Source organism: Sorex fumeus, unplaced genomic scaffold (genome assembly GCF_029834395.1).
Source record: "Sorex fumeus unplaced genomic scaffold, SorFum_2.1 ptg000039l, whole genome shotgun sequence".
Classification (NCBI taxonomy): Eukaryota; Metazoa; Chordata; class Mammalia; order Eulipotyphla; family Soricidae; genus Sorex; species Sorex fumeus.
The window spans coordinates 30,170,752-30,182,553 of NW_026606096.1; the positions used below are offsets into that span (position 1 = coordinate 30,170,752).

The following is an 11,802-nucleotide window of genomic DNA, read 5'->3' on the forward strand; positions in this document are numbered from 1 at the left end:
AATGTGAATTCATACCACTTTTAGTGAAACTTGTCATTCCCTGGGACTACAGTATATAGCATTTATACCCAACAAATTCATGTGGGAAATAATTTCTGGGATATGGATGTGAGTCAGTGATAACTTGTATTCCATGCATGAGACCCTGGATTCAATTATGCCTCTGAATCCCTGCCCCTTCTCTACTAATGATCAGACTCACCTATTTGATGTCATTATTCTATAAAATGAATTTATAACATTAGTGATTTTTATACTCCTTTTTATTGTTTGTAAATTCCACTGAACTTCATCCTTGATTCTTCTTCTGTAGCAGGTCGCCATCTATTGCAGGTCTTTCTCATTTCTTCTTCCATGATGGCTTCTCCTTGGTGGCCCCTGTGGTGAAGGTCATGCTATTAGACCCCGGGAGCTGCTCCATGTTCTCTAGTTTTAAATATCTGCCACGGAAGAGTTAAAGGAATAAAATACTTGATCTGTGTTCTCTGCTGACAGTCTCCCCCAGTTAACCAAGCTTGTCAGGATTACCACAGGAGAGTACCACAGAAGCTCCTACACATTACATGGGACCACAGGTATTTTGTCTGGCTGTAGAACCATCAAGAAAACACTGCCCACAGACACTACAGCACCGTACATCTATCTATCCATCCTTTTCTAAGGGGTTCAACAAAACTCCTGGGTTTTTCTATGATTTTGTGTGTGTGTTTGAGGATTCCATTCTTCCTTTTTCTCAGAAAAAGTCACATTAACCCTTAAATAGCTCCTCTTTGACTCTTCCATAAATGTACTAGTCCAATTCTTGTTTTTTAAAATTTGTGGACAGAGACAGCAGCGCTCAGAGTTTATCTCTGGATCTGCATTCAGGGACTATATGGAATGCTGGATTTTGATCTGGGTCAGCCACATGCAAAGCAAGTGCCCTACCTGTGGTACTGTTACTCTGGCCCTATACTAGTCCATTTCCTTAGAATGAGCACTGGGGATTGTACTCAGGGCTTCACACATGCAAGTAATATGCCCTATCACTGAGCTTCGTTCTCAACCAACCGTTAAAATCCAGTTCTAACCTCCTTTGTGTTGGGACATTTCCCATGTCACCAGACCATCTTGCATACAGTGTGGTCTTTATGCTAATACATTTTTCAAATTCTGGTTTCTTGAATCATCTAAATAAATGTTCTCTACTCTAACAAAGCTATACTCTTTCAGTGGATTCCTGCCTTTTAAAAGTATTGTTTCCATCTTGAAAGTCAGTTGTTGTTTATGATCCACATTTTTTCTGCTGGAAGGCCTGAAACGATGTGGAATATCATAAAAACATTCACCTCACTTAAATGGTCTGTGTTTCTGATATTTCTACATCTTTCCATTTTGTACAGATTGAAGAAGTGGAAGCAGAATTCTTTTTAAGACTCAAAAGTAAATAGATTTACTAGCCATTTACCATTTTTCCTTGTTTCAAGATTGATAAACGGAACTGGGATGATTTATTTTTAGTTAACTTTGGGGAGGCCATTATTATTGACTAACAGCAGAGGCGCAGTGAGACGTGGCAGACCATCATATTGAATTTCAAAGCAATATCTAGCTACATACACTTGAGCATACTTGTCTCTACACATATAATCATGAAACTAGACGTGGCATTTTCCACTTTTTCTTTTGCAATCTTTAATCTCCCTAATAAAACTCCCAAAACTTGCTGGATTGATGAATCCTTGTAAGATACATCACGTTCTCCTATACATTAGTCTTGGCTACAAAACAGAGTCTCATCTTTTCTGCCCCTCCCATCTGTGGTTCGTATCTTGAGGCTCGGAAAGCCTGAGAAGGTGACTTGTGGTTGTCCAAACTCCACGTGGGCCTCAGCCAGCATGCTGAAGAGCAAATCCCCTTACTGGTCATTGCCTGCCATTCTCTCCAACTCTGACAACGGAAGGTTTTGCTCTCAGGTTCCTGGGGATAGGTTGTAGGAAAATAAATTTTTCACAGACATCATTTTCTGACTAGCACCTTCTTTTTCTGGACTTAGGGTACATTTACCTTGCTTAGGGGTGTAGTAAAGAAGGTCGAGGTAGGCAAGAGGGGAATGGTGAGTCCAATCAAAATAATCTTAGCAAGAGGCACCTGGGAACACATACGATTGCCCATCCCTATCCACTGTCATTGTCTTATTGGATCAAGATGTAACTGCCCGGCTCCATATTCAATATTTTGAGTGCTCCCCAAGAAAGTTTCCAGATTTTTTTTCCTTATAAATAGGTCCTGGAAAAATTGACCTGCCAGTGTTCTGGATATAACTGTTGGAAATACTTTTAAATACAGGAATTTAACTTCAAGTTTGAGTCCGCGCTACCTACTAGCATAAAAAATAACCAAAGATTTCCTTAATGTTGATTGCCTATGACCATATTTTTGATTTACAGTGACCCTGATCACCAATTGGTAGCGATGTAATATGAAATCTCTATGAGTAAGCTAAAAATTATAGTTTTGCTTTTTTAAAGCTTGATTTTAGACTAGAAAATGGAAACCCAGAAATGCCCCATGGCACCTTAGCATGAGCCAGACAGACATGTAGACACTCAATTATCCAAATGTGGATTTTACTTTTTAGATAATCAGTATTTCATTTCTTTACAAATTGATCTACAGAGTCATTTTGAAATATTTATAAGGAATAGGTTTATTTTGTGCATAGTCTTGTGTAGGTGAGTAAAATTGTATGAAAAATATACAAATATAGACTTGCATATCTGAAAATCTGTAGACAATCTAAGAGAAAAAGGGCGAGGCATTCTTTAATTATTACAAAAATTAAGTGTTTCTTTGCTGAAACTAGTCTATAAAATGTGTTTTAAGTACAGTATCTACTTTTTGCATTATTTTCCCAACGTAAAATAATTGTATTCCATTTTGAAAGCATAAAAATGGCATGTAGCTTCTAATCAGTTATTAAATGTCTATAATTAAAATAACTTCCTACCATATATCTGAAACTTCAAAGTCTCTTATATTGGTATTTTTAAATAAATATTTTTCTATTGAATATTTGAATAATTTAAATAATAAAGGTATATTATAATCTTAATCTACCTTGTTAGTACTTTGATATTTAATACTACACATTTTTTTCCTATATAGATAGGTTTAAAAAAAACTGAAGCTATATTGTAGGCTCTTTGTAACCTGCTTTTCCATTTCTAACATTAAAACACATAGGGGTTAATAAAATATATTTGTGTGACATACTTTAAAGGTCTTATTTGAATTTTCTTTCCTCCAGACAGATTATTTTTCATTTGTTTGAGAGGTCAGACTTAGGCTACATTTAATTGATGTATTTTGGGACCACAGAGGTAGCAATCCAAGGGCAGCTTGGAATTCTGTTCTGCATATCCAGCCCTCTTGGAAACATTGTTTTCTCCCATTATTAACAAATCTAGTAACCTTCTGAGCACCACCGGGATCTTATGTTAACCACCCTATTTTGAGTGGACCCTCTGTATTTCTTCGGACCCTCATTCACAAGGGTGAAGTTCAAATATCTGGGGCTCATTCAGACACGAGACCAAGACAAGGTGCCCTCTTTGTTTTGGCCTCTGCCTTCTTTCCTTCACTGCCAGCTTGGCAATGCAGTTAAAATACACTTAATATTTTATTCAGGATTTGACTTGTTTTAATCAAAAGGATTGTTCTCTGATATATTCAGCCATACGACACAAATAAAGGTCAAGAATATTTACTTTGTAAGATTGAAAATGTATACTTTCATTTCTATCCTTCCTAAAATTAAATGATCCTTTAATTGAAATATTTCTGAAATAACCAGTTTTACACAATCAAGATTTCTGTACTTGTTTCACTTCTTATTAGCAATTAATTCCAGTCAGTGATTCCAATGCGGGGTTCCCCTTCTCGCATTCCAAGAGCACTTTACAAACACCTAAGTATCCTACAATTTAATTAACTTCTTATACTATGGCACTTACACTGATGTATACTCTAGTATCATATCCCACAGGTTAAGGACTCGGTCCCAAGAGACATCCCTTCCCCACTCCTATTCAGAAGCCAATTGCAAGTAGATGGTTATTAGGTCACTGAAAATTTACCCCAACTTTCTTTCACAAAATGAAGGTTCATGTGATCCAGCTCCTAGGGTTTGATTAATTTGCTAGAGCGGCTCATAGAACACCAGAAACACTTCATTACACTGCCCAGTTTATTAAAGAGTACGATAAAGGATACAGATGAGAAGGCAAATAAATAACTTATAGGGAGAAGTCTGGAGAAATCCTGGGCAGTTTTTTTTTTTTGTCTCCATGGAGCTGGGCTGTGTCCTATGTCCCAGTGGTATATGTGTTCATCCTCTGTAAGCCTTCTGAACCCCTTTGAATTAGGTTTTTATGGGGGCTTCTTCACTAGGCGTGATCCATCTCTAACTCAGTCTCTATTCCCTTTCCCTTCCTTAGAAGGGAGGGAGAGTGGGGAACTGAAAGTTCTAAGCTTCTACTACTGGCATCATTTTTCTGAGGACAAATCCCTATCCAGATGCCATTGAAATACCCAACCTGACTCTCCTCATTAGTAAATATTTCTTTTTAGTTGAGATGTCATAGTTTACAATAGTACTGAAACTGTTTTATTCTTGCATTGCTACTAAACCAGTTCCATCATTAGTGTGTCAGGATTCTTCTACCGTTGTTCAAAGGCTCCTTTCCTCATTCTGGTCAGCTTTACCTTTTCAGTTACTTTCAATTCCATTAATTATGTAGAAGGAAAAGATGCTTCTAAATCTCTTACCACTAGGACATTTAGAAGGGTCTTAGACACTCAGTGCCAGGATCCAGACAGAGGCCAATACATATATGTTGTAATATCTCACAGAATTTATACAGAATTTTCTTTATAAAACCTATATTAAAATGTTGTGGTGCAAATAATAATAGAGCAATTACATGTTTTTTTTTGCTTTTGGGTCACACCCATCGATGCGCAAAGATTACTCGTGGCTTTGCACTCAGGAATTACTCCCTATGGTGCTCGGGATGCTGGGAATCGAACCCGGGTCAGCCGTGTGCAAGGGAAATGCCCTACCCACTGTATTACACTCCAGCCCCGCAATTACTAGTTACCAAATCTCAGATCATGTTTTTTAAGCTAATAGGCTATGTTTGGGGGGTTGGGGTTTTCCGAAGTAACGATAGAATGTGCAGAATGTTTTGTGTATTCCACCATTTGCAGGTCTCTCTTCCATTCCCTATTATTAATACATTGTTACATTAGATGAATCAATATTAGTACACCATTATTTGACATTGTACATTTTAATAGACATTTTGAACCCTTTTAACAAGACAAAAAAAGATATTATTCCTATTTCTAAAATAGGGCTGAATCTGTATTTTTTCACAAATGTGTCAGAATAGGAGTTTGAATGATTATATTCACTTTCCTTCTATTTATTTTAAACAATCTTATATTTCAACTCTATTCTGTCTTATTAAATGTATGGTATTTAATTGTGGGATAAAAGTATTTTTATATCAGACAAATATTAGCATAGGAAATAATTTTATCCTAAAAACCCAACTTCAGGAATAACACACTTAATTTTTCATAACTACTGAATAGGACAGACCTTGGGTTACTTTTTTTCTGTGATCACAGTTATATTGTTATTACTAATTATTTTATGTAGCACTGTCCTCCTGTTGTTCATTGATTTGCTTGAGCAGGCCTAGTAATGTCTCCATTGTGAGACTTTGTTGTTACTGTGTTTGGCATATCGAATACATCACAGGTAGCTTGCCAGGTTTTGCCATGTGGGCGAGATACTCTCGGTAGCTTGCCAGGCTCTCTGAGAGGGGCGGAGGAATCGAACTCTGGTCGGCTGGGTCGCCGCATGCAAGACAAATGCCCTACCACTGTGCTATCACTCCAGCCAAATTATTTTATAGTACTCTAAGGTAAAAAGGTAAAGGTAAAGGCCCTCCCGTTGATCGTCGATTTGCTCGAGCGGGCTCAGTAACGTCTCCATTGGAGACTTTGTTGTTACTGTGTCTGGCATATCGAATACTCTCTAAATGTAATCTAATTTTGTTATTATAAGTTTTGCTTTTTGCTTAATGACAATAAATATAAACATAAAAATATCAATGCTCTAATTATTTTATAATACAAGTGTTCATTTTTGCTTAATAATATTTATTATTGGGGCTGAATAGATAGTGTAGCACATAAGGTACTTGCCTTGCATGCAGTTGGCAGAAGTTTAATCCCCAGCATCCCATATAGTTCCCCCAAATTCCTCCAGGTGTGATCTCTGATCTAGGAGTAAACCCTGAGCTTAGCCGGGTATGGCCCAACCCCTCTCCCCCAAAGAATAATTTTCACACTTGGTTATGGATTTGTTTAATAATACAACAGTATTGAAAAGGAAATAAAATGTCATTTATTTTTTGAAGAGTCATTACACAGAGAGAGAGTTACATCAAGAGCAAATAATCAATACAAATAGTCATTTATATTCATTGAGTTACAGTGTCAGGAGCAATTATGTTATAGTGAAAAAAATTCAATACTGATTCTTGCGATCTAACATGGATTACATGCATCTCATTTATTTCAAGTATGCTGAATATTGGCATACTTGATTCTACCAGCCCATCTTTCAACTCTTGCTTAGTTTTTGAGACACCTAGAGGAAATTACTCTAGTTAAATATTGTATATATTTTTGCATGGCCATAATTAATTTTCTATAATATTTAATGATTTCAAATAAATCTGTATTTTCTCATATTAATCGAAAATTTATTAATGTTTCTATATTTTGTCTTACAGTGACTAATCATCCAATACTCAAGAGAGCAGATATCAGAATTGTTGGGAAGTTAGTTGCCAGATCTATAAGAGAAAGGAAAATAAGACAGCACCGTTTATTGTAAGAAGCATCATAAGGTTTTGTTAAAAGTTGAAGCTATCTGCTAGAAGAGCTAGATTAACATTAACCATAAATCTCTAGCAGCAAGGAAAAACAAGCATATTTGTATCCAAAGAAGGACTTCAACAAATCAGTTTATGACATCTAAATATCTTTGACTGAACCATTTATGATAGCTTCTTCATATGGAACATCCATTTTATCATAATGAAGTTAAGACACTCATAGTGTTAAGTATTCCTTTCACCATACTTAATGTTTTGCTCTACAATGAATAAATAAATACAGTGAAAGAGCTATTAGATCCTTATTTCTAAATATTCTCTTAAATATTTTAGAAATTATTTTTCAAAATGTGTTATTAACTTACTGATTGAATTAGTATAGTAACAGCATTACTTTTATTTTTATGGCTCCCTACCATGAAGTGAAAATCTAAAATTTAATATTCAATATTCCTGAGTCACTTGCTTCAAGGAAATATTTCAAGCATCCTGTTTAATGCTAGATCCTTAAGAATTTGGAATTCCTTTTTATTATCATCCATTCTACCATCATCCAGTCAGCAGCCTTCATTCATCCATTCACACATATAGTCACTGTTTTATGAATGGGATGGCAGGACAAGTGAAGAAGGAGAAGTTGAAAGAAAAGAATCTATGGATGACATAGGTGAGGTATGAATAAATGTAGAAATTCCTTCAGGTATTCCAGTTTTCCCATTTTTTAACCCTAATATATCACTTCTGTAATTGACTCTCAGTTTAAAGAAAAGAATCTCTCTGGATACTTCTTGCAGTGGCTTTTACTGTGGAATACATATGTAATTTATTAAAATGAACTCTTTAGAGAAACCAGCATGTCATGTTTAATGAGGAGTTCCTCCAAACTAAGCCAATTGAACTTTAAAAACAGAGAGAGAGAGAGAGAGAGAGAGAGAGAGAGAGAGAGAGAGAGAGAGAGAACAGTAGGTAAGGCACTTTGCCTTGCAAACTGCTGACCTAGCAGTTTTGGTGCCCAGCATCACATATGGACCCCTGAGTCCTGTCAGGGATCATCCCTGAGTGCAGAGCTAGGAGCATACCCTGACCCTGAACACATCTGAATGAAGACCCAAAACAAATAAACAGAACTTGCCAATGCTTTAACTAGAAAATGTTAATAGTTAAATACTTGGTTGGTGGGAAATTGATTATCTGATAAATGTAGAGGTTAGTGTATCTAAAGCCTTAATTATCCATATTTTCCTATTAACAATCAAGTTACATTTGAAAAAGAAAATTTATATTCTAATACTAAAGCAAACTATCATGCCAAAAAAGATAAAATAAATGACACATAAATTGAATAATTTTAATTCATTTTGGGCTTAATTTTGGTGAGACTCTGACATGATAATATATATCAATTTGCTCCTTTTTATAGCATTAATAGGATTAAGATTAAGCTAGTTTTCTGATACTACTAATCCAAAGTATTGAAAGGAAAATCACAGAGTACTAATGAAAGGCACTTAATGACACTAATACAAGATTTTTTATTGAGCATAGGCTAATGTGTCAGTATTTCAAATGACAAATATATTCATGAGAAAAATCAAAATTACCTTACATAATAAAATATACAGATTAAGTTTAAATTATTAAAATCGGGAGCAGTCTACCAAAAAGTTTCTTTTCCCTTTAGTACAATGATACTGATCTTATCCCATGTTCCATACCTTTGCTGATCCCGATTTTAAGTGATCTGAAGTAGAGCTACAAAGTGTCTTTGAGATATGGGCTCCGACTTTAAGTTCAGTGACAATATGTCACTCTGGAGCCACGGAAGACAGTGTAAGGTCAGGGAATAGAAGCCTTCACTTTTCAATAGTCCTTTTCTCTATAAAAATTGGCACTTAAGGCTCATCAAAGAACAAGAAATATTGGATATGCTCTAAATGTCCATTGTGTGTTTGAGCCAACTACCTGATGGAAGTCATCACTTATATGTAAATGAACTGTCAATGGCTTACCACTGTTGGCAGTCACTGGACTGTGAAGGGTACGTCTTAATAAGAACCAAAGCTCTTCACAGACTTTGATTTACTGGAAATAAAATAGGAAAGTCCTCTGAGACTACAAAGGACACTTGTTTCAGATAAAACGTCTAGACAGAAGCAATATATTTAGGGCTTTTATTATAGCAAAACTGCAAATTAGAATGGAGCAGTGAGAAAGTTCTTGTGACCCAGCTGAGTTCTAAAACACTGCTACTGACTGGAGCCATGCAACCTTTAAAATAGGCAAGCTAAATTAAATCAAAGTATGCTAAGAAACAAACCAGAAACAATGGAAGGGCAAGATACAGGACTGTTGTGCATTTTATATTGCCTATATCTTACAATTTATGTTGTCTTCTATCTGTACATTTATATTTTCATTTATCAAAGAGCTTGGATATATTTTTATTTTTTAATTTTTTTATTAAATCAATGTGAGATAAACAGTTACAAAGTTGTCCATGACTGGGTTTCAGTCATACAATGTTCCAACACTGTTCCTTCACCAGTAGTTTGCGTTTCTAAATGTGTGTAACTGTTATAATAGTTAAAAAGTAATAAATATCTCTGATCCTGCAGTGTAGACTACTCAGAAAATTCAGCATCAAGGTAACTTTTCCTTATATAATCGAGGATTAAAGCTTTTAAAACTTGCTCCCTTCTCTTTTCCTTTAATACAATATGATTGTTTAAAGGGTCCTCTAAAAAATTTGGATTCCCTGAGATTATGAAAGACCAGCTGGCATGACACCTGTAGCGTGGAGGATATGAGGAGTCCTTGGAGACACAATCTTATTCCATTGTATGAGCACTGATAAGGCTCACCTAGAACCTTCAGGCGCTTTTTTCTAATAAGGCCCTACTAAGCCCTAGTCAGACCATAATAGCAATCAGTAGAAAATGGGGGCTCTCTTTAACCTCCACTCACCTTTCTTTTCACTCCTGTACTGAAAAAAAAATACATGCCCTGATGAAGTTTCTCCATCATTTTTGTCACCTTCCTCTCATGAATATCTATGAGTTTCCTGGAAAAAAAGAGGGACAAGTGTGTTGGGTGTAAAACCAGACCCCACTTCCTCTCCTCAATGCTTGTTCTCTAGCTTTCTAGCCTGTTTGGGTAGATATGCTTCCCAGATCAATTTACTTCATTGCCAATAAAGTCTCTTTTTTCATTCAAATGCCCATGTCCTTTGGATGGCCTACTTGCTTGTCTGTTTCTTCTTGCAACTTCCATTTAAAACACATAAATGTGGCCAGAGCGGTAGCACAGTGAGTAGGGCATTTACCTTGCACATGGCTTACCCCGGTTCAATCTCTAACATTCCATATGGGCTCCCAAGCACCACCAGGAGTGATTCCTGAGCACAGATCCAGGAATCCAGGAAAATCCCTGAGCCTCGCTGGGTGTATCCCCAACACAAACAAACAAAATCCCTCAAAAATGAAATATAGTTGTATGTAACTATAAATATTTTATAAATATTTTAGTAGTAAGAATATGGTCTTCAGCTATATAGTCTATATATATAGTCTATAGTCCAGGACTAGCCACCACCATGCTGAGACCACTCTCCGCGCACCTGAAGGTGCCGGCAGAGGAACAAAGGCAAGCGGGTCCCTCCCGGGGCTGAGATCTCCAAGCCTACAAGGATCGGGGCTGAGCATCCTCCACCCAGATCCTCCGAATTCCAGTAGGGGGGGTCACACCCACCAACTGGCCCCCTGGCGCCGTATAATCCCGTCAACGGCCAAGACTCAGAGACTCTAAAAACCAGCTTTCAGAACCACTCGGCCGCATTCGCGGCCGCGCGACATTTTATTATGACATCTTATTATCTCATTCCTACTTTGGACAAAATGGCAGGCTACCGAATGTAACCTGCCCAATGGCAGAGTCTGGCCAACTCCCCGTGGCGTACCCAATATGCCAAATACCAGTAACAATGATGGGTCTCATTCTCCTAAATAGCCTTGAATATAGCACTTTCTTAAAAATCTCAGGGCTAGGATGAAGGAGACATTACTGGGGCCTGCTCGAGGCAATCGATGAATAATGAATAAGAATATAGTGATCCTAGCGTTAATAAGTTAATAAGAATATGAGACTCCATGCCAGGCTGTGGGGCAGGTGAGAGCCCTCCCCACCCCAAGGGATCCAGCCCCGGCAGTCAACCTCCACTGCCCAGCCACTGCCATGGAGAACTTTGTGACCTTGGACTCTGGACTCAATGGGACCAGGAACAGAGACTGCTTCCCCCAGTCTCAGGTGACTCAGAGATCACACTCATAAGCCACACCCTGCTGGCACCAGATAATCTCATCTTTCACCCTCCAGAATTCACAGATGCTCCTCCCAGATGAGGTATAAAAGGAGGCTCCCAGAACCGTGTCACCAGACTCTGTGCCAGGCTGTAGGGTGGGTGAGAGCCCTCCCCACCCCAAGGGACCCAGCTCCGGCAGCAACCTCCACTGCCCAATCACCACCACACTCAGGCCACTTTCTGGACCACACAGCCGCTTTGCGGCTGCGTGACACATTATAAGACATTATAAGACACTTCCTACCCATTTATTTATGCCTCTCAGAGAGCCTGGCAAACTACTGAGAGTATCTCATCTGCAGGGGCAGAGCTTGACAAGCTCGGCATGGCATATTAGATATGCCAAATACAGTAATGACAATAGGTCTCATTCCCCTGACCCTGAAAGAGCCTCCAATCATTGGGAAAACAGGAGTAAGAAGAGGCTGCTAAAATCTCAGGCTGAGAGAAATAGAGACGTTACTGGCATCCACTCAAGTAATTCGATAT

At 37.7% G+C, this 11,802-nt stretch overlaps 1 protein-coding gene across 1 annotated transcript in view; it reads left to right on the forward strand.

Annotated features, from left to right (window-relative positions):
* The window catches only part of IQCM (IQ motif containing M), a 289,143-nt gene extending 282,188 nt beyond the window's left edge, over positions 1–6,955 (forward strand). Inside the window, exon 8 of the mRNA XM_056119031.1 lies at positions 6,852–6,955. Coding sequence (XP_055975006.1) covers positions 6,852–6,955 — 104 coding nt within the window. The remainder of the gene's footprint in view (positions 1–6,851) is intronic.
* The last annotated feature ends 4,847 nt before the right edge of the window (positions 6,956–11,802 follow it).